The sequence below is a fragment of the Neophocaena asiaeorientalis genome, unplaced genomic scaffold (genome assembly GCF_003031525.2).
Source record: "Neophocaena asiaeorientalis asiaeorientalis breed wild unplaced genomic scaffold, Neophocaena_asiaeorientalis_V1.1 scaffold240, whole genome shotgun sequence".
In the NCBI taxonomy this organism is placed as follows: domain Eukaryota; kingdom Metazoa; phylum Chordata; class Mammalia; order Artiodactyla; family Phocoenidae; genus Neophocaena; species Neophocaena asiaeorientalis.
The window spans coordinates 5,236,969-5,262,830 of record NW_020185331.1 but is presented as its reverse complement, the minus strand read 5'-3'; the positions used below and the strand labels follow the sequence as shown (position 1 = coordinate 5,262,830).

The window sequence follows — 25,862 nt, the reverse complement described above, 5'->3', positions numbered from 1 at the left end:
CTTTGCAAGCTCCCCAGCGACTCCAAGGTTAAGGACCTCTAGCCTAGAAGTGGCCACTCCTCCTTGCCCACCATGTCCAGCAGTGGTACATGGGAAACGCACTGGGGCTACGAATGCAGGCCTGAAAGCTGTTTCGCTCCCAAGGGCCCATGCGGCCACGGGCCTGCAGGCTCTCCCTGCTACCCCAGTGACTCTGATGTGGGTGGCCCCCCACTCATCTCTGAAATGCTCTCAGGCTGCTCTTATTAAGTAAGGAATCCTGTTCCCCAACCCACCACTCCCACACACAGCACAGACCTCAGGAGTGGGAATAGAAATGACCGACTTCAATCAGTCTGTGATGGAATGAACATCGCTGAGAGGCCAGATGGGGACGCGGGCGCCCTGTAGCAGCTAGGGCGCGCCACTCCACGCACAGCTGAGGCAGAGAGTTCTGAGAGAAGCCACCACAAGGGGCAGGTGGGACTCAGTTTCCTCTGACTAGGCCAAAGTGGTTTCCGAGCCCACATAGGGCGCCAGCCCCAGCCAGGAAGGGGGATAGGCCTCTGTGCCCACAGCAACCCCACGTGACCACAGGGTGGACCCCCTCCCTTCGTGATCCTCTTCTTCCTCCTGCCACATAGGAGGAAGCGGGTCCCTGAGCACAAACGCCCCAACCCTTGCCCAAGCTGAGCCCGACAGCCAAGCAGGAACTTAGACCTCAGTGTCGCTCCCTGCGCAGCCCCAGGAGCTCCCACTCCACCATCTGTCCTCCAGGCTGCACCCCAGGAAGGCGAAAGAGACTGGCCGCCCAGGGCTGCAGGTAGTGTCCTCAGCAGGGTGGCCGTGCCGCTCCCCTCACACCATCTTAATGTCCAGGGTTTGGGCCCGTGACAGGTTCTGACGCTGGGCTTTGACCGCATGCAGGCGTCTCCCATACAGCGTGAACTGGGACCAGGTGAACAGCTGCAGCAGAGCACAGGTGATGGGCACCAGCACCAGCAGGTAGAAGCAGCCCTGGCGGAGCGTCGGGGCCTGTGGTGGGGGTGGAGCCGGGGGCTCTGGCCAGGGCTGGGCACTCCCCACAGGCGTCAGTGCGGGCTGCTGGAAGAGATCATGACCTAGGATGAGAGAGTCCGCAGAAAGAACAGGTCAGCCCTGGTCTCTTCCATAGTCCACGGTGCCGCATCTCACACGCCACGGGCACGTGTCCAAATGGCAGCTCTTGATTCCTCCCCCAGACTTGCTTCTCCCCTGTTCTTCTCTTCTTGGGGAATGGTACCACCATCCCCCCAATAACCTCAAAGTCTTCCTAGATTCCTCAGTTAATTTCACCACTCCCCGACAGCCAATCCTTCACTTCCCCCAACTCCAAAACACAGCCCAAAACAAACACTTCTTTTCAGCCCCCAGCCCCACCTGCTCCAAGCCTCCATCGCCTGTGCCACAGCCTCCCTACAGCCCATCCTCCGTGCAGCAGTCAGAGCGAACTTTAAAGCGTGTAAATCAGATGAGGCCACTCCCCTACTTAAAAGCCACCCAATAGCTGCACTGAGAATAAAATTCACACCCTGCCCAGATCTACAGAGCCCTCTTCACTTTTCCAGCCTCATCTCCAAACCACTCTTTCTTATAAATTTATTTCTTTATTTTTGGCTGCGTTGGGTCTTCGTTGTTGTGTGCGGGCTTTCTCTAGTTGCGGCGAGCCAGGGCTACTCTTCGTTGCGGTGCGCGGGCTTCTCACTGCGGTGGCTTCTCTTTTTGCAGAGCACGGGCTCTAGGCGTGCCGGCTTTAGTAGTTGTGGCACGTGGGCTCAGTAGTTGTGACTCGCGGCTCTAGAGCGCAGGCTCAGTAGTTGTGGCACATAGGCTCAGTAGTTGTGGCTCACGGCTCTAGAGCACAGGCTCAGTAGTTGTGGCACATGGGTTTAGTTGCTCCGTGGCATGTGGGATCTTCCTGGACCAGGGCTCGAACCCGGGTCCCCTGCATTGGCAGATGGATTCTTAACCACTGCACCACCAGGGAAGTCTGCCAAACCACTCTTGATAACTTGGGCCCACTTCCAGTTCTCTCTGTCTGGGATTTGCTGAGATCTATGTAGACCAAATCCTCGCCATTCAGTTCACATCCTGGGTGTCACCTCCTCAGAGAGACCTTCCCGGACCACACTAAGCAGCTTCTCAGTCACAATGGCTGGTTTTTACCAACGCACTTATCACTACCTGTTTGGCTGTTTATTGCCGACCCTACCCCCACACCCTGACTAGAATATAAGCTCCACGCTGGCAAAGACCTTGTCTGTCTTATTTTGTTATCTCCCTCCCTAGAGGCACCTAGAGCAGCACCTGGCAGAGAAGGTATTCCATACATATTTGTTGAATGAACGAATGAAAGAGTGTAACCCAGTTCCTCTACCCACATGCAGAGAGGCAGAGGAGGGGTGGCAGCCGGGGGTGGCCCAGACCCAGCCTCTGTTGGCTGGTTGCCATTCTCTCCCTCAATGGACCCAGATCCCAGGCTGATCAGCTGGTACACCCGGTAAGCTGTGCTCCCTGGAGCCTCCAGAGCCCTGTGCCAGCCCCTGGGCTCTCACCTGTGTAGAAGCACAGCAGCCAGGTGCCCAGAAGCGGGGCGAAGGTCTGGCCTGGCTTGGTCACCAAGGCCACCATGCCAAAGAGAAGCGCTGAGGCCGCCTGCTTGCGGTGGTTCAGCACCAGGTCCTCGTCCACCAGGTCAGTGACCACCAAGGTCAACAGCTTACAGGTGCCCTCAGTGAAGACACGGTTGCTGCCGGCGGAGAGAGCAGACAAAAATGAAGGGGTGGGACAGAGGTGCGGGGATGGAGGAGGGCAGGGCATACCTGGCGATGAAGAGGCAGAGCAGGCCAGGGCGGTCGGGGCCAGCGCACAGCATGAGCAGGCTCAGGCCCAGTTTGAGCAGGAAGAGCCCGCGCACCACAGCGTAGACGCCCCAGCGCCGGCACAGGGGCAGGAAGTAGAGATTGTTGAGATGCGGAGCAACATAGGAGATGCCTGGGGAAGGGGGTGCGCCCTCGTCAGGGGGCACTGCCACAACCTCCACAACTGCCCACAGTTGGCCATCGGGATCAGAGTTTGCACTAATCCAACACTAACGAGGTTCAGGCTCCGTGCTAAGAGCTCCACACCCTTTTATTTAGTCCTCACGACCCTTTAAGGTAAGTACTATTATCATTCCTACTTTACAGAGAAGTGGAGGCCCAAAGAGATGAAATAAAACACACCCAAGGCCACACAGTGAATAAGCACGGTCAAGACACACACCCAGGCCTGTCAGGACAGTAGTCCTCCCTGTGAACCAGCCACTGTACCACTTCACCTCTGGGTGTCACCGCCACCCAGAGGACCACCATGAGGGCAGCCCTACCCACTCAAACCCACAGAGGCTCCCTCCCTCCCTCTGGAAAACAGAGCCGGGGGCTGGAGGTGCAACCCCAGCACGGATTCTGCCCTCTGCCACCTGGGCCCCAGCTGGGGAGGCGGCTGTGCCTACAGCCGGGTTAGGGGTTCTGGGGTGCAAGCCTTTGTCCTTCCGGCCTGCCCAAGGCACCCACTCACCCAACAGGAAGGAGCCAGTGGAGCGGGAGATGTGGTCTGACAACAGATGCTCCAGGAAGAGGGGGAAGAAGTTGCTGTTGAAGTGGCAGTGAAAGACCTGCAACCAACAGGGACAGTGAGGAGGCCAGGAAGAGGGCAGAAGCCAGCAGGTGGGGCAGCAGGAGCAAGAGCGGCCTCCACCCCCGTGTCCCTCGGCGTGGAACATGCCAGAACAAAACCTGAAACCAGGGCTTCCCTGGTGGCACAGTGGTTGGGAGTCCGCCTGCCGATGCAGGGGACACGGGTTCGTGCCCCGGTCCGGGAAGATCCCACATGCCGTGGAGCGCCTGGGCCTGTGAGCCATGGCTGCTGAGCCTGCGCGTCTGGAGCCTGTGCTCCACAACGGGAGAGGCCACAGCAGTGAGAGACCCGCATACCGCAAAAAACAACAACAACAAAACCTGAAACCAACTTCCTATGCTCATCAAGTTTGCTAAAAGTTAGAAGGAATGAAAAAATTGTCATTAGAACAATTAAAAGCTTTTTCTCTTATAAAACCTATCAATGCTAAAACAAGCTAAATGACACAAAAACAATCTATTTCTAAATTTGGTTGGCTTATATACTACAGATGTTTTAGGTATGGCATGTGGTGTTTTAAAAGTCTCCAAAGGGGCACCTCTTTTTCATATCCTCACTTTGCAGGTGAGGAGATGGCTGCCCCGAGAGACTGAGACAAGCCTAAGATGACGCAGAGAGCTAGGAGCTCAGATGCTGCTAGAATCCAGGTATCTAACAACCCAACTCGTGCTCCTGCCATTGAATGGCCCAGCCATTCTCAGGCGAGGCCAGAACTGATTTCCCAGCTTCTGAGGAGCCTGTTCCCTTGAGTGAGAAATTCGTAGCCATCCTGGGTGGAGGCACTGCTCCCGTACCTGCACCAGGTCCATGCCCACGAACCACAGGAAGTTCCGGTGGCGGGCCAGCTGCCGAAGGTACTGGCCCAAGGTGATGCTGCCCGTCTCCTCACCACCAAGAAGCAGCTCTTCTTCTTCACACAGGCTACAGGGCAGAGGGGATTCAAGAACGGCCTAGGCTGGGCCAGAGCCATCCCCCACCTGGCAGCCATCCACCAGCCAGGGGCCCCAGCATGGCAGTCACACCCAGCAGAGTGCTGGCGGGACCCTGGAGAGCCAGAGCTGGCCACTCACCCGCCATCCACAGCCAGGGTTGGGCACCCCGGTTCCCTGCTGGCCGCCTCCACCCGCCACCTCAGCAGCCGTGTGGCCCCCACAAAGCCCAGCCCAGAGCCAGCGGCCAGTGCCAGGCAGAAGGCACGGAAGGAAGAGAAGTCTTCTTTGTTCCAGAAGGCGTAGGAGGCAAAGACAGACAGGGAGCCAGCCGCACTGAAGAGGGAGCAGTAGAAGTTGAGGTGGGTGCGGTCGTGGGCTGAGAGGGCCAGGTCAGCCAGCAAGGCATGATGGTGCAGGTCCACGAGCGTCAGGAAGCCATCATAGAGGCACAGGCACAGCAAGAACTGCAGGCCAGCTGGAGCCCAGGGCACCCAGAACGCCAGGAACGACAGCGCCAGCAGCGGCCCATGCCAGCCCAGCGCCCGCACCCGTGCCAGCACCACGGCCCTTGAGGAGAGCCTGGCGCCTGACCTGCCAGGGAGAGGGGTGCTGTTGGGAGATGCCCCTACAGCCTTGGCAGGCCCCAGTTCCCCCTGCCCGGGGCCCAGAGGAGGGAACAACAGAGGCCCAGAGCATGAGACTCACACCAGGGTGGTCCCACTGAGCCCTGAGTTCAACCCCTGATTTAGGAAGCACAACTCACCAGTGGGTACACTCTCCCCTCTGCTCTCTTACCAGCCTGCCAGGGCTGACGGCCAAAGGGTGGTGGGATACCCATTCCTCAAGCTTGGGGGCAGTGATGGGCCCGAGCAGGGATGGGCTAAAGAAATGTGCCAGAAGCAGCAGAGTGTTTGCTGCACGGAGCCCCGTCCTGAGGGCCTGATAAACCAAGCGGGGGTACATTTCTCCCTGAGCTGAGCAAGGCAGCAGCCAGCCAAGGCCACTTCTTCAAACTGGACAGAGTCTGCCTGACCTTGGGAAAGGAGGAAGCCTGCACAACAGCTGGAAATGGTCTCCCTTTCTTCCCCACCCCAAACACAGGCAGGGGTCCTCCAGCTCTGGGAGGGGGTAGGTGGGACAGAACCAGCTCTGAGCCATCCTCGGGAAACAAACCGGGGCTGGGAGCTGAGGAACTGACGGTCACTCAGCCAGCCGAACAGGGGGTCATTGAGGCTGTTCCAGAGGAGAAACACCGTCTGTGGGCAGAGGGGAAACGGGCAGGTGGGCTCCAGGCAGCCTCCTCTCTGGGGCTTTCTCCATCCCAGCCTGCTCACCACCTCTCAGAGATGACCCCAGCTTTCCTTCCTGCAAACCTTTGCTCAGGTCAGTCCCTCTGTTATAACCCATAGTGACTGTCCCATCAAACTCCCACCCATCCAGGGCCCAGCTGATAAATATATGTGAATATATTATAAATGTGCATACATAGAACAGTGCCTGGCTCACAAGACAGAGGCCAGGAGAGCTGGCGTAATCCTCACTGAGGAGTCATCAAGGCCTCCAGCTCCAGCTTTTCTTGCTGAATCTCGGTGGGCAACCCGGCTTGCCCCAAGCTCCTGGCTGGGCAGGATCCAGCCCTGCCATCTGCCTGGCTCCCACCCTGGCTAGCTGCCCCAGCTCTGGCCTACCTCTCCGACCCAGAAGGCAGCTTTGTTGATCTTGTACACTGAGACAAAGGTGTCCACGTAGTAAAGCAGGAACACATTGTGCAGGACAGAGATGAAGAGGGCCAGGGAGCCATAGACCATGGCCGTGGGCAGGCCCAGCAGCCAGGCCCAGGGCCCACCCAGCCCCATGGCGGCCAGCCCAGCCTCAGCCCCAGGAGTACTGAGGAGCGCTCATGGCCACGGGCAGTCTGGCCATCCTTGTCCCTGGGGAAGAAGAAGCCAGTTAGCTGCAGGCATCAGAGCCAGCTGATCTAACCCCAGACCTCTGAGTCATCTCACTGGGAGAAAGTCTGTACATAAAACAAAACTGGGGAATCGTCAACGATGTCCAGCTAAAACAATGCTGGACTAGATACCACTACTGGAGAGTAACCCAAGGAAACTGATAAAGGCGTGGGAAGAGAAGGCAGCCAGCCAGCAAGTGCTGAGCCAGGTCACGTGCTAGCGCGCTGTGCTCAGTATCTTCTTTCATCCATACTTTACTCAACCTTAACGGTCCAGACATGACAACCCTGGGCTTGGGCACATACTGTGCCTACAGTGGCACCTCGGGCAAGCTACTTAAGCCCAGCCTCAGTTTTCTCTTCTGTAAAAAGGAAAAGTGGATGATCATGGCTACTCAGAGGAATGTAAGGATTAAATGAGGTAACTCATGGAGTGCTCAATAAATGGACGTTAGTGATCTCATTATCATCTTTATAAAATCCCTACAGAGTTTACAGCACTATTACAATATTATAGGAGAGCAACCCCAAGCTCAGAGATGTTAAGTAATTTGCCCAGTGTTGCACAGCAAAAAAGTAGCAGATTTGAACCCTGACCTGTCTGGCTCCAAAGGCTTTTCTGCCACTTGACCTCCCAAGTTGGGTTCCTATGGACTGCTGGGTAGAATGGAGAAACCTGCTGTGATGGCAGGTTTCATAGGGATATACAAGTGATAAGATATGATAAGAGTCCACAACTGCTCACGCACTTTGATTCCGGAAATTCCACCTCAAGGAACTAACCCCAAGGGAACATGTACAGAGCTGTTCATGGCAGCAACATTTATAAACAGCCAAAAGCTGGACACAGCCCAGGAACACAACAAAGGGACAGGCTCAACAAGCCCGATGATCTCCAGAAAGGCCAAGTACGTGGGCAACCTCAACACAGGGGAGAGAAACTCAAGAACATGTCTCATGAAAAGAGAAAACAGGGCTTCCCTGGTGGCGCAGTGGTTGAGAGTCCGCCTGCTGATGCAGGGGATGCGGGTTCGTGCCCTGGTCCAGGAAGATCCCACATGCCGCGGACCAGCTGGGCCCATAAGCCATGGCCGCTGGGCCTGCACGTCCGGAGCCTGTGCTCCACAACAGGAAGAAGCCACAACAGCGAGAGGCCGGCGTACCGCAAAAAAAAAAAAGAGAGAACAAAGGACAGCACGAGTGCCTGCTCCCAACCAGGCCGACTCATGCACAGAGACCAGCAGGCTAGACTGACCATGGATGGAAAAGTAAATAAAAGTCAGACTTTTAATAAAGCAGCGCTTCTCATACTGTAATGTGCTTCCAAGTCACCGGGGGACTTTGTTAAAATGCAGATTTTGCCTCCATAGGCGTGGGGAGGAATCTGAGATTCTGCATTTCTAACAGGCTCCCAGGTGGCACCAATGCTGCTGGTCCATGACCACACTTTAAGCAGCCACGCATTAAGTCTATCTGTCTCTTTAGATTCAAAGCTGTTGTTCTCTTTTCAGAAAAATAATCTCATGTGTGCTTGTCTGACCCCCAGAGGGAAGCTATGGGGGCTTCCTTCTCTCAAACTCCCTGTTCTGAGTTGAATGTGCCCCAAAGAGATAAGTTCAAGTCCTAACCCCCAGTATCTGTGAGTGCAACCTTATTTGGAAATAGGATCTTTGCAGATGTAACCAAGTTAAGATGAGGTCATACTGAGTTAGGGCGGGCCCTAATCCAATGACTGGTATCCTTAAAAGGAGAGGGAAATTTGGACACAGAGACAGACACACACAAAAGGAAGACAGCCACGTGAAGATGCAGGCAGAAATTTGAGTGATGCATCTACAAGCCAAAGAACACTAAGGATTGCGGGCAACCACCAGAAGCTAGGAAGAGGCAAGGAAGGATTCTTTCCTAGAGCCTCCCTCCAGAGAGCACATGACCCTGCTGGTGCCTTGATGTTGGATTTCTACCCTACAGGAACTGTGAGGTTGCCTTAAGCCACTCAGTTTGTGGCAGCCCTAAAACTTATACACCTCCTCAGAAGTTTTCTCTCTGAGTCCTCGTGACCCAAGCCTACCCATGGGCTTCATTTACATGTCCGCATGCTTGCACGCACACATGCAGAACAGAAACTTCTGTTTCCCCATCAGAGTCAGGCCCTGGAGAACCGACTCCAGCCCCAGTCCAAATGTGGTGACCCCCCAGGCCCTGTTCTTGCCCCATGAGCAAACATGGCTCCCCTTCCCTGCCCAGCCTTCAAGGGCCTCTGTAGTCTGGCCTCTCTCCGCCAGACCAGCCCAGACTGCCATGGATCTTCAAGCCACTGTCTCCTCTGGCCAGGCCTTTGTTCTTTTTTTTTTTTAATAAATTTATTTATTTATTTATCCATTTTTGGCTGCATTGGGTCTTCGTTGCTGCGCACAGGTTTTCTCTGGTTGCGGCGAGCGGGGTCTACTCTTCATTGTGGTGTGTGGGCTTCTCATTGTGGTGGCTTCTCTTGTTGCGGAGCACGGGCTCTAGGCGTGAGGGCTTCAGTAATTGTGGCATGAGGGCTTAGTAGTTGTGGCTCGTGGGCTCTAGAGCGCAGGCTCAGTAGTTGTGGCACACAGGCTTAGTTGCTCCGCAGCATGTGGGATCTTCCCGGACCAGGGCTCGAACCCGTGTCCCTTGCATTGGCAGGCGGATTCTTAACCACTGAGCCACCAGGGAAGCCCCCAGGCCTTTGTTCTTGATGGTGCCTCCTACCAGAAGCACCCTGCCCATGTCTTCATCTCCATCTCACTCATCCCTCAGGAGCCAGCACCATGTCGAGAAGACCTTCTCCAACTCCTTGGCCCTCACTGGTGCCTCCTGCCCCTGCACAGCACTCTCCCACCTGCCCACACTCCAGCCTGACTGTGGGGTTCTCCAGCGCAGGGCCTGTGTCTTCCCCCTCTCTCTCCCTCTCTGGACTCAGCCACTCTTGCTATAGGAGTGACTGGTAAGAAAGAGGCTCTGCGGGGAGAATAAGGACAGTATCTCATGGGGGTCTCTCTCAGGCTCAATGGAAGCTGAGTGGCAATTCACTCAAGAGATCGGTATGCAGCCCCCCATCCCCTGTGCCAACCTTGTGCCAGCCCACGCCTAGTGGTGGAGCAATGAGAGAAGGAGGAGTGGCCAAAACTACCTGAAAGCAGCCGCTAAGTCTGTGAGAATCTCTCCCAGGCCATAATGATGCCACCTTGTCCCAGAGCTGGAGGATATCCAGGTGGCCTCTCCCTGGGGGCTTTGAGCCCCTGACGAAACATTTGGTGGGAGATACTTTTTTTTTTCACAGCTTTATTGAGGTACAACTGACACATAATAATCTGCATATCAGGAAGTCCCCTAGTGGCCTAGTGGTTAGGATTCTGGGCTCTCACTGCCATGGCCTGGGTTCAATCCCTGGTTGGGGAACTGAGATCCTGCAAGCTGCACAGCGTGGCCAAAAGAAAAAAAGAAAAAAAAAGACCTCCCGCCCCCAAATAATAATAATCTGCACATTTTCCAAGTGTACAGTCTGATCAGTTTGGGCAGAGGTACGCCTGTGAAACTGTCACCACAACTGAGATCAGGAACGTAGCTATCACCCTTTACGTTTCCTTGGCACTTTCCAAGTAACATAGTGGAAAGAAGACACAACTGGAGGTCTCCAAAGTCCCAACTCCACCATTTCCTACCCGTGTGACCTGAAGCAATTTGCTAAACCTCTCTATGCCTGTTTCCTGATCTGCACAATGGGGCCAACCTTCCTAAGGCTACGGTTAGCAATCCATGAGAAAATACTCTAACGCAATGAGCACAGGAAGTGCAGTGAGCACCCAAACTTCAGAGATTACTACTGTCGAGCCTCCCAGACCCTCCATACCTACCACACAAGGATGGGGTGCGCTAAGCTAAAGGTGCTTTGGGGCTGTAAAGCACCATGTACTACACCTCTGCTGCTATCCTTAAGCCAGGTCACCTCCTCTGATTCCCCAGGGCCTTTCAGAACTCCCCTCCCTCACCTTGAAAGCCTTTGTCCAAAGGGAGTGAAATCTCCTGGCACCCCTACCCAGATGTCCAGTGGCCTGCCCTGGTTACTGGAGAAGATGGACCCTACAGGCAAGGTCCCCAGCCTCCAGCAGCTGGTTCCCTGCGCCCACGCTGGGGCAACAGTAGAAAACCTCAAAGTGCGGTGAGATGGAAAAAGTATGACTTTTGCCATCAGAATGGCCTGGGTTTACATCTCAACTGAACTTTCTACTAACTGTAACTGCAGGCAAGGTCTGAGCTTGTCTGAACCTTGGTTTCCTCACCTGTAAAATGGGAGTAACAGTGCCTATCTTTATAGGAATGCAGGGAGGATTAAACTATGTCTAGGAAGCCCAGAGCACCGACAGAAATGTGCTCAGAAACTGGCATTTCCTTGGGCTCACTTATAACAGATCAGGGTAGGAGCAGGGGAATATGCTGGTAATCAGGCCCCTTCCTGTGGTAGGGGAGTTTGAGAGAAAAATCAAGGCACAAGGGGGAAAGTCAGAAGAGGATGGCCTGCAAGGAGCACGGGCCCAGATGATGTTCATGAGTACCAGAGACAGACCACAGAGACAGACCACTACCATGGACCAGATCTAGAGGCAAAGCAACCTGTCCAGGTAAGCCTCTGCCCGGGAAAATAAGCTGGGGGAGGAGTATGCAGGGTCACTCCAGATTCCACTCCTCCGTCAGGAACTGCTTCCTCTAATAGCCCTCCCCACCCCCACAGAGAACAACAGCCCTGCCTCTCGGGGGAGGAAGGCTTGTGGCCCACACCAGCCTAGTTGCATAACCTGGCTGAGATAACCTGTAACCTGCAACCAACTCTACCCTCACCTTGGCACCTAGCAGGAGAGCCTGCTGGTGGCCCCAGAGCCCATCTCCCACGCCCCCAGCTGGTATGGTCCCAGTTGTGTGGCCTTGAGCTAGCCACTCCCTCTCCCTGGGCCTCAGTTTCCTCATCTATAAAGTGGGGATGACAACGCCAACCTCTTAGATTGCTGTAGGGCTGAAATGCAAAAGATATATAAAGCACCAAGCCTAGTGCCTGACACTGAGAAACCCTCAATAAAATGTAGCTATTCATGGGCTTCCCTGGTGGCACAGTGGTTAAGAATCCACCTGCCAATGCAGGAGACACGGGTTCGAGCCCTGGTCCGGGAAGATCCCACACGCCACAGAGCAACTAAGCCTGTGCGCCACAACTGAGCCTGCGCTCTAGAGCCCGTGCACCACAAGAAGAGAAGCCACCGCAATAAGAAGTCCACACACCACAACGAAGATTAGCCCCGGCTCACCGCAACTAGAGAAAGCCCACGCGCAGCAACGAAGACCCAACACAGCTAAAAATAAATAAATTTTTTAAATGTAGCTATTCTTCTTCTTTTTCATGTCTCTGAAGTTTGGCTTTATGATCTTTAAAGAGTTGCAGTCAGTGTCCCCTCTGCCAAATACATGACTGAAGTTGTCTTTTCAGCACTCAACATGGATGCTTCTCACTGCTTGGTATATCCTGCCATCCATCAAATTCTTTTTTAAATGCCACCTCCAACCTTTGTTCATGTTGTTCCTTCCACCTAAAACACCCTAGATGTAACTACATACCATTTCTCAGACATATAGGATATGCCTAGTTTTTACACCTGTCATCATGAATCCTTACAACTCTTGTTACTATTTCCATCCTCATCTTGTAAGTGAAGAAACCAAGGCTCTGAAGGTTAAATAGCTGGCCCCAAATCACACAGCTATTAAGTGCTAGAGCCAAAATTCAAAACAGGTGCTTCTGACTAAAAAAAAATCCCCAGAACTCAGCATTTCTCACATCACTAGGCCCATACCACCACCACAATTGTATCAAATCCTGCTGATTCAAGCAAGGCCCAGTTCAGGGGCACATACCTTCCCAAGGGCACCAAGTCAGGTGTTCTCTCCCCTTTTCAGGTCCCTTGGCTCTGTATCAGGATCCAAATGTCTCCCTAACCCTTCTCCAGCACCCAAGCTCCTTAAAGGCAGGGCCAGGTCAGACCTGCCCCTGATCTGGACTCCCAGCTTCCACCAGGCTCCTTCACCACACAGTAAGTGCTCAATTAATACCTTCTGGGTCAATTTGCCCCTAAAAGGCCAATATGGACATCCGCAGCCCAACGAGAGAGCAGCAGCCATAGGAGGAGTGTCCTCCCCAGATCCCACTGTGCCCCTCAGCTCTGCATTCTGCTTGGCTGTGGGAGTCAAAAAGAGGCAACCTGGGGAACCCTGATGTGAGACATGGACAGCAAGGCAACAGGTGAGGCAACAAAGAGGAACAGTGATAATAACAAAATGTAACGCTTATTAAGCTTTCACCCGTGTGCTAAGGAAAATCGATACACACCAGATCAGGAAGGGCTTTGGAAACCACACACAAGATCCTATCCTGAGGACAATAGGATGGGGGGCACTGGGAGTGGCCAGGTGACAGAATCAGATGTTTAGAAGGAGCCCCCAGCATCATGTAAAAACTCTCCCCTCCTCACCCCATCAGGCTTCTGGGAGATAAAGAACCAGAAAATGATAGAAACAGTAGCAGCTCCCTGATTTCTGAACCAGCCTGTGGTGAGTAGGGGGCTGATGAATTTGGTAGAGGAAACCAAGAATGACAGACTGGGCCCCTGGGGTGAGGGGCTTCAGAATGAGGGTGGGTGTTAGCTTCTGATTCCTTTCAGAAGGACTAGAGACCGTATGAGAAGCTATTAGTATGGAGGGAAAAAATCTACTAATAAGCTTAATTTGGAGTTGGGAGCCCTGGGTCAAGTTTGAACCTTATCACTAACTAGCTCTCTGAGTTTATTCCTACACCTGCAAAGCGGGAGAAAATTCCATTCCCTGCCTGTTCCGGGAGTATCAAATGAATATGAAAGGTATTATACCCTGCGCAAATATTAGGTGTGTCCTTTTTTCAACAAGCCGGTGACCTCTGAATTGTCTTCTGTGTTTCTCGTTTCACACCCCCTTTGTCTCCCTGCTCAGTCTCCCCACAGCAGGACCAGCCCTGGCAGGGCTGTTGGGGACGCCCAACCCTGGAGGGGTGCCCACTTTCCATGCAGTGACTAATGGGCCCATCCTCCTCCTCAGGCTGGAAACGAACTTCACCCTACTGGGGGAGGGACCTTCTCCCTTTCCCTCCCTGCTCCGCAGGTTACTACAGCAGCACTGGAGGATCAGCAACTTCACCTCAGGACCATGCACCCCTCGCAAGCCACAGAGGAGTCTGGGAACAACCCAGGAGTTCCTTACTCAATAGCTGGCACTGAACCATGTGGTGGTTCTCCAGCCTGTCTGCACATTAAAATCACCTGAGGAGCTGCTCAATAACACCAAAGCCCAAGCCTCACCCTTGACCAATTAAATCGTAATTTCTAAGGATGGGGCCCAGCATCAGTGTTCTTTTAAAGCTCCCCAATTGGTTCTACAACGCCACCAGGGTTAAAGGCCATTATGTTAATGAAATGGATCCCGGCCTGATGCATCATGCGACCCCAAGGAGTCCCTCTGCAAGAATTCCATCCTCACCCCTTGAGCCCAAGCTTCTCCCACCCTGCCCCGAGGCACTCTCTCAACCCACACCCAGATCACTTCAGGGACTCCCACAGACAGCCCCCAGGACTCCCAGAGCAGACAGCATTCCTGTACCCTTCGGGTGTGTCCTTTGTGACCGATTGGCCCCTAGTCCGGCCCGCTCCTGCCCCCAAGCCCCGGCCGCGGGCCGGCCCCTCACCGAAATTGTGGCAGGCGAAGCCTAATCCCGCGGCTGCCCGGAGCCAGTGCCAGCCAGTGCGCCTGCGCGCAGGCCTCCAGCAGCTTCTCCAGCCCCTTCTTCCGCTCCTGCCCAGCGATTGGCTCCGCGTGGCTCCGGGACCGCTGCTTCGGCAGGTGTTCGCGCCCGAGGATGCTGCCGCCATATTTGTTACGGGCGCTTGCCCTTAGGGACCAAAAAGAGGACGTGGGCGCCAGCAAAAAACGGGCAGATTGTCTGTATTCCTGGCTGGTTCACCGCCTCCCTCTCACTTCCACGAAGGCTTAATGTCATTTCAGTTCAAATCAACAAGGTTTTTTCTGAGAGCTTCCCATCCTCTCCCCCGTCCTTTTTTTTTTTTTGCCTGTCGTGCGGCTGGTGGGATCTTAATTAACCCACCAGGGATCGAATCTGCACCCACTGCAGTGGAAGCCAGGAGTCTTAACCACTAGACCTCCGGGGAAGTCCCCCACCCCTACTATTAATTCAGAAAATGAAGAGAGCTCAGCACCTTCCTTCAAGCCTTGTGATGTGACTGGATGCACAGCTGAGACAGATAAGAAGATGACAGTGGCACGACCTGGGACTCCCTGATGCTGGATTGTGAGTTCCTCAAGAAAGGACAGGCCCAGCTTGAGCTGTGGGCACCAGGGTTCAGGCCACAGGCACCAGGCCCTGAGAGAGCAACCAAGCAGCCCAACCTCTTCTTCTTCTTACTATTTTTTTCGTTTCTTTTTTTTTTTTTGGTTGCACCAGGTGTTAGTTGCGGTACGTGGGCTCCTTAGTTGTGGCATGCGAGCTCTTAGTTGCGGCATGCATATGGGATCTAGTTCCCTGACCAGGGATCAAACCCGGGCCCCCTGCCTTGGGAGCTCAGAGTCTTATCCACTGCGCCACCAGGGAAGTCCCAACCTCCTCATATTAATAGTAATAGTAAAATACAAGGCTACGGAGCTCTTACAATGTGCCCTGTGCTGTGTTAAGCACTCTACATGCATTATCTTGTTGAGTCCTCACATAGTCATCCCTGGGAGGTAGGTGCTATTATCCCCATTTTACAGATGAGGAAACTGAGGTTGGGAGAGATTCAGTGACTTTCACACAGCAAGCAAGAGGCCCAGACAAGTTGGAACCCAGACTTTCTGACTCTCAGAACAGGAGTCTTCCCTCTTCCTACCCCTGCCCAGACCCTGAAAGTCAAGTTTTGTTTTGCTCAGTCTAGTCTGCTAAGGATGTCCCACGTCTTCTCCCAACAGGCCTGTAAGCCTACTTAGATTTCTAGGCAATTAGACAGCACAGACTCCAGACTTGTGTTTCCCTACCCTGGGATATGGGGCCATGAGTGTGGCTTTTGGCTTCTGGGGGACCTGGGACTCAGTTCCCTAGCTCCACCACTTCTTTTTCGGGGATGCTTTTTTTGTGAGCCTCTGTTTTACTCCTTAGAGGGATTTTGTGGGCATTAAATGAGAAATAGGGGTGTAAGAGTTCTGTTGTCAACAGGAATATCATCCTCTGCCTCCTTCCTGACAACCTGGCAAGCGCCCACCCAGAGCAAACAGTCCAACACAAGGGCCCGGGTGTCCAGGTGCTAGAGTCTGTTCAACAAGTTCCTCGGGAGCCCCAGAGGCCCCATGAACCTTGTCCCCAGCGTTCGTTTCCCACCAGTCTGTCTCACTTTCCTCCTCCCCAGTCCTGCCTTTTCAGACCCTCTTCTTACCTCCTAGGTCTCCTCTTGGCCACACACACATCACCTCTTTTCTAGACTTCAAGCAATTGATGAAACCCCTCATGCTCCAGAAAGCCCTCATGACTAGAAGGAAGATTACCATTTCTCTCCCATCCTTACCCCTTACCCCCATCTATGCTTTACTGGCTGTGAGAATAGAGGGCAGGAAGGGCAGGAAACCAGCATTCAGCATAGAGTCTGGTACACTAGGGCCTCCATAAATTGACTAAAGGAGTCCCTCTGCCGTTCCATCTCTGGCCAGTATGTGCCTTTATTTCAAAGCAACACTGAGCCTTTACTTAGCCCTCCCTGGGTATCCCGTGGGGGAACAGGAGAATGCGGAGAGCGGCCAAGGGGCTGGAACTGGATGTGACCTTATAGGAAAGACTTTGGCTCCTGTGTTGCACTGAATACCCCACTCTGAGTTCCCTCAGCCCTCTGATTTTATAGACAATGTAACCAGTTACCCTTTTTTGTCAGCACCAGGGCTGGGCCTTGTGATTATCTCTGATTTCCCTTCCCAGTTGTCAAGCACAGAGATAACTGGGAGGCGACATGGGGTGCAATTGAAGATCATATCGCCTGCCTTGAGTCATACCGGAGTCTCTGGATCGTGGGAGAGAGACATACAAAAACTCTCCCTGAAGTTCTCTCCTCCCTTGGCTTCTGACCTCTGTGATCTAGGTTCCGCCATGTTCTCCTCCTACCTAACAGCTCCTCCTCAGGCCCCTTCACCGGGGCACTTTTTCCCAGGGCTTTCTTAGTTGCAGAGAGGGTCCCCCAAATTTCCATTTTCAAAACTCTTCACACATTCACTTAAACTTGTCAGGCCATACACTATATGGGGTAAAAGGGACTTCAAAAACAAGATTGCCTGTTGGGGGGAATATAAATTGGTGCAGCCACTATGGAAAGCAGTATGGAGGTTTCTCAAAAAAACGAAAAATAGGGCTTCCCTGGTGGTGCAGTGGTTGAGAGTCCGCCTGCCGATGCAGGGGACACGGGTTCGTGCCCCGGTCTGGGAAGATCCCACATGCCGCAGAGCTGCTGGGCCCGTGAGCCATGGCCGCTGAGCCTGGGCGTCCGGAGCCTGTTGCTCCGCAACAGAGAGGCCACAACAGTGAGAGGCCCGCGTACCGCAAAAACAAAAAACAACAACAAAAAAAAACTAAAAATAGAACTACCGGATGTCCCTGGTGGAGCAGTGCTTAAGAATCCGCTTGCCAACGCAGGCGACACCGGTTCGATCCCTGATCCGGAAAAATCCCACATGCCGCGGAGCAACTAAGCCCATGCGCCACAACTACTAAGCCTGTGCTCTAGAGCCCGCGAGCCAGAACTACTGAGCCCACGCGCCACAACTACTGAAGCCCGCGCACGCTAGAGCCCGCATGCAACAACCACTGAACCTGCATGCTGCAACCACTGAAGCCCGTGTGCCTAGAGCCCGTGCTCTGCAAAAGAGAAGCCACCACAGTGAGAAGCCCGCACACTGCATGAAGACCCAACACAGCCAAAAATTAATTAATTAATTAATTAAAAATAGAACTAGCATATGACCCAGCAATTCCACTCCTGGGTATTTACCTGAAAAAAAAATGAAAACACTGTTTGAAAAGATACATGCACCCTATTGTTCATAGCAGCATTATTTACAATTGCCAAGATATGGAAGCAACCTGTGTCCATCAAAAGATGAATGGATAAAGAACAAGTGAGCCTAGGGATTTCCCTGGCAGTCCAGTGGCTAAGACTCCGTGCTCCCAATGTAGGGGGCACAGGTTCAATCCCTGGTCAGGGAACTAGATCCTGCACACTGCAACTAAAAGATCCCGCATGCCTCAACTAAAAGATCCCACACACCACAATGAAGATCCCGTGTGGCACAACTAAGACCCAGCATAGCCAAATAAATAAATATTTAAAAAAAAGGAACATGTGAGCATATATATATGTGTGTGTGTGTGTGTATATATATATACACATATATATATGCACACATACACAATGGAATACTACTCAGCCATAAAAAAGAATAAAATTTTGCCATTTGCAGCAACATGGATGGACTTGGAAGGTATTATGCTAAGTGAAATAAGTCCGACAGAGAAAGACAAATACTGTAGGATTTCATTTCTATGTGGAATCTAAAAAATAAAACAAACTAGTGCATATGAGAAAAAAGAAACAGGACTTCCTTGGTGGTGCAGTGGTTAAGAATCTGCCTGCCAATGCAGGGGACACGGGTTTGAGCCCTGGCCCAGGAAAATCCCAAATGCTGTGGAGCAACTAAGCCCATGCACCACAACTACTGAGCCTGCGCTCTAGAGCCCACGAGTCACAACTACTGAGCCCGTGTGCCACATCTACTGAAACCTGCGCACCTAGAGCCTGTGCTCTGCAATGAGAAGCCACCACAATGAGAAGCCCATGCACCGCAACAAAGAGTAGCCCCCGCTCTCTGCAACTAGAGAAAGCCCGCGCTCAGCAACGGAGACCCAACACAGCCAAAAATAAATAAATATTTTTAAAAAGTAGTTTTAAAAAAAAAAGAAACAGACTCAGATATAGAGAACAACTTAGTGGTTACCAGTTGGGAGAGGGAACGAGGGAGAGGCAAGATAGGGGTAGGGTATTAAGAGGTACAAACTACTATGTATAAAGTAAATAAGCTAAAAGGATATATAGTGTAACAGGGAATATAGTCAATATTTCATAATAACTATAAATGGAATAGAACCTTTAAAAATTGTGAATCACCATGTTGTACACCTGAAATTTATATAACATTGTACATGAACTATACCTCAGTTGCCCTCAAAAGGCATAGGTGGAACGCAACAGATTGGCAGCCATGATGACACAGTGTAATATGGGCCAGCGTAGCAGCTGTTCTGGTAACTTCACCTACTACCTTTCCTTCATGACTACCCCACCTCCCATCTCCAGCCTGAATATAAAACTACTGCTGGATAGCTTCCCAAACGTCCCACATGAACCCAGCACTCCCTCAACTTCCGATCACCCCAATTGTTTCTTATTTCCAGGATTGTCTTGACTACCCACCCAGCTGACCAAGCTAAAAACATGTGCATCCACCTTTACCCTCCGCTCTCCATCCAGGCAGTTATATGGAATCAAGTCCAGATGAATCTACGCCCATGTCTCTTTTCCATTCCCTGATCTTGTTGTGGTTGTTAGTTTTCCTAAACTAGGGTGTGAACCTCCTCCAAGACTGGCTTCCAGACTCTCTCCATCCTCTACTTTGCCCACAAAAGAGCCTCTGATCATGGGGGGTCACTGATCAGAAACTACTCAGGTTGCTGAATTTTGAAATTTTTCATAATAAAATTCTGGGGGAAAAACAGTCAGGGTGTATTGTTGATGCAAGCAACAGAAGACTTCACTCCATAGTATAATAACCTAAACATTTAATCTTCTAAAGACTAACATGATGGTGCTTTGAAATAATTTTTAAATGCCCACTTCATTATGTCCTTTGTAGTTAAATTTATATGAAGTAATGCAAGAGGGAAGAGATATGGGGACATATGTATATGTATAACTGATTCACTTTGTTATAAAGCAGAAACTAACACACCATTGTAAAGCAATTATACTCCAATAAAGATGTTTAAAAAAAATTTATAAAGTAAACACAACTGGCTATCTGTATAAAAAGAGTCCACTCAAACTAGATTAAGTAGGAAAGGAATTTATGGGGAAAGGGAAATTGGATAAAGGTGATCAAATGATACAAACTTTCAGTTATAAGATAAATAAATACAAGGGATGTAATGTATAACATGATGAGCAAAGTTAACACTGCTGTATGGTATAGCTGAAAGTTGTTAAGAGAATACACCCTAAGAGTTCTCATCACAAGGAAAAAATTTTTTTCTTTTTTTTTTGTATCTATATGAGATGATGGATGTTAACCAGACCTACTGTGGTAATCACTTCCTAGTATATGTAAGTCAAATCATCACGCTGTGCGCCTTAAACTTATACAGTGCTGTATGTCAACTATATTTCAATAAAACTGGACGGGGAAAAAAGGGGATTTATTGGCTTATGTAACTTCAAAGTCCAGGATTCAAACGATGTCATCAGGACCCAGTTTCTCTCTCTGAACCTTGGCTCCACTTCTTCTGCAGCTCTATGCTCAGAGAGATCTCCACCTCTGGACCCAGAACTGCATTCTTTCAGATCTCTGTCCAGGGAAGAGAGCACTTCTTCACTCCATGCAATTAGAGAACAAAGCCCTCGGCTTGGCTCCCATTGGCCCAAATTGAGTCACATGGCTACCCTAAACCAATCACTATGGCCAGAAGGATGACAGCGATGATTGGTTTAGCCCTAAATCACCCAGGTAATTTAAGGATGAGCTAGAGCCAACTCCCCCAGAACCACTTTCCTGAGAGTAAATAAGGTGTGGGACCCAAAAAATTTGGGGGCTGTTACTGGAATCAGGGTGAATGAATGCTGAGAAACTCACAGCTTGGTCCTTATTTTTCTCATTTTTCCTGAAGACTGCCTCCCCAGTCTCCCTCAGCAAGCACGTCAGAACCAATATTAAAACGCAGGCTTCTCACTGTCCCAGGCTCCAACTTGAGCTTGGTCTCACACTCTCCTCATCTCCCACCCAGGTATGAGCAGATCCCCATGGGGGAGAAACTGGCCAGTCATACAGGGTCCATCGTTGAGCTCCAGGCTGGGGTGAGGTCAGTCTATAATAGGTAGTTTTGGACATTCCTCAAGTGCTGGGATTTGGAGGGGGGGCAAAGTTATAAATAGGAGTGGGGAGGTATATTAATTTCCTACTAACGCTCTAACAACCACAAACTTAGTGGCTTAATACAAATCTATTACAGTTTTGGAGGTTGGAATTCTGTCTCATAAACTAAAGTCAAGGTGTTGGCAGAACTGCATTCCTTTCTGGAGGGTCTAGGGAAGAATCCACTTCCTTGCCTTTTCCAGCTTTGAGGCTGCCTGCATTCCTTGGCTCATGACCCCTTTCATCTTCAAAACCAGCAAGAGCTAGTTGACTCTTATTATCACATACGCTGACTCTTCAGCCTCTCTCTTCCACATTTGACTCCTGTGATTACACTGGGCCCACCCAGATAATCCAGGATAATCTATTTTAAGGACTGCTAATTAACAACCTTAATACCATCTGCAACCTTAATTCCCCCTTGCCATGTAATATAACATACTAACAAGTCTCCAGGGATCAAGCCATGGACATCTTGGGGGTGGGAGGCCTCCCCCAACAAAGGTCACTATGTCCTGGGACCAGTTCTTAAGTGGACAGAGGGAGAGGCTCCCTTCTTGGAGCTGTTGGGTAGGGCACGTTAGATACATACCATAACCTAGTCCTAGCTGCTCTCACTAGGCCACTGCCCTGAATTAGACTTGAGAGAGTGGCTCAGTCAGGAATAAAGAAATGTGACATCACTAGGCTGAGTGTGGGGGACCTCCTCAGAGGGTAGCTGGGCTTTGTGGGATGCTGAGAATCTAGGAGAACCTATGGGGGGTTAGTCATGATGCTGCTTAAGTCAACAGAAGGGGAAGGAAAGTATGATGGCCTGGCGGCCCAGAAACTGGAAGAGGGTATCCATTTTAATCATCCAGCAACTACTACCCACTGGGGAAGAGAGGTGGAAGGGCATGAACTGCAGCCAGAGGGGACTGGAGCTCAGACAGTGCTCAACCCATCTGAACGAAGCAACCTTCGTGGCTTCACCCAAGTAGCTTCTGGGCTTTGGAATCATTTGCACTGGGTTCAAATCCCACTGTGCCAGTTATAGACTATGTGAACCTGGGAAAGTGGCCTAACTTCTCCGAATCTCTTGTTCCTCATCTATTAAATGAGAATGATACCACCATGTTCTTCATGTGGCTAATATGAATTAGAAGTTCTTTTTAAAAAAAAGTTATAAGCTCTTAAGTAACATTCTAGAAGGGAGGACTGTCAGATAGTCTAAAAGAAGCCCTAGCATGGATTGGTGATTAGGCTATTGTTGAGAGCACAAGTCTTGAGACAGACACGGGGTTGAATTCTGCCCTTACCATAACTAGCTGTGTGAGTCTGGACAAGACACTTAACCTATGTAAGCCCCAGTCATAGAATACATTTATTGTGTACCAAATCTGAGGCAAGCTGCTTCTTGCTATGTAAAGTCAGAAAAATATTAGTACCTCATTCCTAAGGTTGATGTAAACTTGAAGTTAGATGCTCATAAGCAACTTGATTCAGTGCCTGGTGTGCAGGAGCTTCACTCAAATGTTAGGATAACTCCACCTGGGTGGAAAAAGGGGATGAGGAGAACAGGGAGCTAACTTGACTGGAAAAGCCACTGGATGTCCTGTGATGTTGCGGGCATCCCTGAGCACAGACCTCAGCGTCTAATTCGCAGCCGGTATGACCAGCAGGCTCACCCAGTGTAGACAAAAGCTGGCTGGCTCCTGGCCAGCTCAAGGTGTTTCCCTTTGCCTGGAAACCGGAAGGTGTGGCTGAGGCAGGGCATGGAGGAGAGCAGCTCAACTAAAAAGTGGTGGAGAGGAGCCCCGCTCTTGGATATCTCTGGTTCCCCCAAATGCTGGGGACCAGCTCCCCCAGGCTAAAGGAGGCAAGTGAGTAGGGAGCTACCTGGGAAGAGCATTTCAGGACTGGGGGCTTGAAAAAGGCTTGGGTCCTTCATGCCTGCTGGGAGCCTGGGGTTTGGGTCCAGCCCTAGGACAAGAGGTGAGGTGGGAGCTGAACTCCTTAGTAAGAGTTCCCCGAACTCTGGCACACGTGCAGGGCCCCCTGCTGTGAACCAGCGCCCCAGGTAACCAGGCCCCAGGGTCGGTGGTGGAGATGAGAACAAAGTGCACCCACACCCCCACCCCAGGTCTGGACCAGGACGAGGCCCCAGTAGCAATGCCGGCCGCCTGAGCTTCACACCATGTATACATACTGCTGCCTGGCGCCTGGGCAGGACGTCTGGCCTCTGCTGCAGCACCTCACCTACACCTACCTGCCCGCCCCTCCGCTGCTGCCCCCCATTCAGGCCCACAACTTCTGCAGCCGGCCCCTGAGCCTGAGCGCGGGCGAGTGGGCGGCTCCGCGGGAATACCACTGCTTCCACGCCACAGGCGCGACGCTAGTGATCACGCCGCCCTTGTGGGCCTTCCCGCAGGCCTACGCTGCGGCCCTGCAACCGCCGTTCCCAGCGCCCGGCTACCCAGGGCCGTCGCTTCAGGAGCCCGCAGATGCGGGTCGGGCGGCGGTCGAGAGCGGGACGCAGTGGCCGGAAGGCAGCAGCCTGCACGCTGAGCTGCACTGGGGCCGCGTGGAACGTACGCTACGGCCGGGCCTCAATCTGCCGGACTTCGTGCGCCGGGAGTTGCGACGAGCGTACGGCACGTACCCACGCACCGACGTGCGCGTCACCTATCGCGGCGGCGAGTTCCTGCTGCAGGGCGTGCCGCGCGTGCGCGAGCCCGAGTACCGTACGGAGAGGCGAGTGCTGCGCCGGCCAGCCAGCAGCTGCAGCGGCTACAGCATCCCCGCGGGGGAAGCGGCGGAGCGCGGCCGCCGGAAGAAGAGGAAAGACTTGAGCTGAGGGCGCCGCGAGGCCCGGCGGCCGGCCAGGGTGAGCACGCGCGCGGCTCTCCTCCTGCCGCCACAGCTGTGCGCTGGGGCTGGGTGCACCTGTCACCTCTTTTTTTTTTTTAACCACCGCCCACTTCCTGCACTTCCTTGATTTCTCTCAGGTTATTGCTGGATGGCGGGGCAAGGGCGAGAATGGATCAAGGACATCTCTGGGTGGGTGTCCTATTACTCCTTCCTTCTACTTGGACTTGGGAAGCCTGAGTGTGTGTGGTGGAAGGAGGGCCTGAACCCTTTGTTTCCTCTCTCCTTCCTCCCCATCTTCTTCCTCTTTGAAGCCTGCCCTGCAATAAGCCCCTCCCCATCTTCTTCCTCTTTGAAGCCTGCCCTGCAATAAGCCCCCACTTTCGCTTTTTCCTCTCCTCCCTCCAGCAAAGCTCTCCAAACTCCCCAAGCTGAGGGCCCACCTATCCCCAGCTTGTAAGAAAAGTAAATAAATGAGTGAAGTCAAGTGTAGGCTTCAAGATCATTTTTATGCTTGGGGATAGGGGTTTTTCTTCATCTGTGTAAGGTGAGCCTTACTTTCCATCTTGGGGTACAAGGTGTTGGAGGTGAGGATTAGAGTGGACCTCTGGAAAAAGTATGCTTCCTCACTGGCTGGGCCTCACTCTCCCTTAACCAGCTCCCTTCCAGTGCAGGAGGACACTCTTCTAGGTCCTGAGGCCCACCACCCCCAGAGAGATTCGGAGGGCATAAGCTATTTTGTTGAGGCGTGGATGACAGGCATGACTGAGGAAGGCTGAGGAGGGGATCCATAATGAGATCCATAATGGCTCTGACATTTTCTAGACTCTGAGCCTCGGTTTCCTCATCTGTAAAAGAAGAAGAAAACCAACCCAGCCTACGTGGAAAATTTACCAACGTTTAAATTGAAGATGAATGTCACTTCTTGTCTCCTGATTCTTGCTAACAGTGTTTAATAGGGTGAATTTGCAATATTATAGGAGTTTGCTGGAGGGTTAGGCCACACATCCAATTTTAACTAAGGGTCTGGCCAGACCACCTGATCTGATGCCCAAGCTGTATAAATTTGGCTCCCATTGGAATTGCTTTCACTGATCTTCCATTTGTGGTTGGCCAACAGCTACCTGGATATACAGGTATGTTATTGAAGCTGTAGATCACTTGATTGAACACTGCTGTATTTATGAGCTTCATGGAGGAGTTCTATTAAACCTCAGCATTTGGTAAAGATGTTTCTACTGATAAGTTGTTTGCTTTTATCTTTGAATCACCAAGGATCTCATAATTGATCATATTTTTCTATTTGCCCTGGTTTCCAGGGAGCCAAATTTGCTTAGCATCTTTTGTGTAAAACCTTGATCCTGAACTGTTACCCCTAGTTTCATCTTATTTTCCTTTCCTTTTTTATTTTTTAATTATAAAGACACAGGGAGGTGTTGTAGTGTGATGGGTTTGCTGTGTGACCTTAGATGAATTGCTTAATGTCCCTGAACCAATTTCCTCATTGCAAATGGGGATGATGGTATTAGGACCTATCTCATAAGATTATTGAGAAGGTACTGTGAAATCCTGCACAAAAGATGTTTACCACAGTGCCTGTCATGTACTAAGTGCTCAAAGGGTAGTGTTTGTTCTTAAAAAGTAGTCTGCAATACAGAAATTTATAAAATAGGAAGTTAAAATCTGTTCTAATATCTCTCACCCCCAAATGATCACTGAGGTCCAGTCTAGTATTTTGTACTATTTTTTTCTGTTCACCTAGTATTAATTACATAAAATGAATTGCACAGTTTTGCTTGTTGCATTATACATTAAGTATATCTTGGACATCATTTTATGCCAATGCACATGGAGTTACCTCATTCTTTAACAGTCATCCAATATTCTATAGCATTTGGATTCTTTCCAGTTTTTAGCTATTAAAAGTCCATCCAACAAATTTCTTGAGTGCCTTTTATTTGCCAGGAACTGTGGTAGGCCCTGAGGATACCATAGTGAATGAGATAGCCATGGCAGTTTCTGTCCTTATGGAAGACATTTAAGCTGAGATCTAAAGAATATGAAGAAGCTAGCCATGCAAAGAGAAGGGTGAGGGGAAGCCAGGCAGGAAGTATGGTGGGTGCAAACGT

At 51.5% G+C, this 25,862-nt stretch overlaps 3 protein-coding genes across 4 annotated transcripts in view; 2 read left to right on the top strand and 1 right to left on the bottom strand.

Annotated features, from left to right (window-relative positions):
- Positions 1-305: 305 nt before the first annotated feature.
- SLC68A1 (solute carrier family 68 member 1) lies at positions 306-14,446 on the bottom strand. Its single transcript, XM_024734869.1, has 9 exons — positions 14,366-14,446; positions 6,317-6,559; positions 5,802-5,884; positions 4,767-5,219; positions 4,491-4,617; positions 3,577-3,673; positions 2,841-3,012; positions 2,574-2,767; positions 306-1,100 (listed from the first exon to the last, which is right to left on the bottom strand). The coding sequence occupies exons 2-9, from the start codon at positions 6,482-6,484 to the stop codon at positions 838-840; spliced, it is 1,557 nt and encodes a 518-aa protein (XP_024590637.1). The 5' UTR covers positions 6,485-6,559; positions 14,366-14,446; the 3' UTR covers positions 306-837.
- LOC112392940 (uncharacterized protein C10orf95) overlaps positions 10,650-25,862 on the top strand; it is a 17,486-nt gene continuing 2,273 nt past the window's right edge. Inside the window, 4 exon segments of the mRNA XM_024734831.1 lie at positions 10,650-10,768; positions 14,341-14,622; positions 20,759-20,833; positions 22,961-23,752. Of these exon segments, the coding sequence (XP_024590599.1) occupies positions 10,650-10,768; positions 14,341-14,622; positions 20,759-20,833; positions 22,961-23,717 (1,233 nt within the window). The 3' untranslated portion in view covers positions 23,718-23,752.
- Positions 23,614-25,862, top strand: part of CUEDC2 (CUE domain containing 2) — a 16,785-nt gene continuing 14,536 nt past the window's right edge. The window contains exons 1-2 of one of the 2 annotated variants that reach the window (XM_024734924.1): positions 23,617-23,752; positions 23,874-23,925. In XM_024734924.1, coding sequence (XP_024590692.1) covers positions 23,885-23,925 — 41 coding nt within the window. In that variant the 5' untranslated portion in view covers positions 23,617-23,752; positions 23,874-23,884. Of the gene's footprint in view, positions 23,753-23,873; positions 23,926-25,862 lie in introns of both variants that reach the window. The other variant, XM_024734925.1, reaches the window with a different exon arrangement.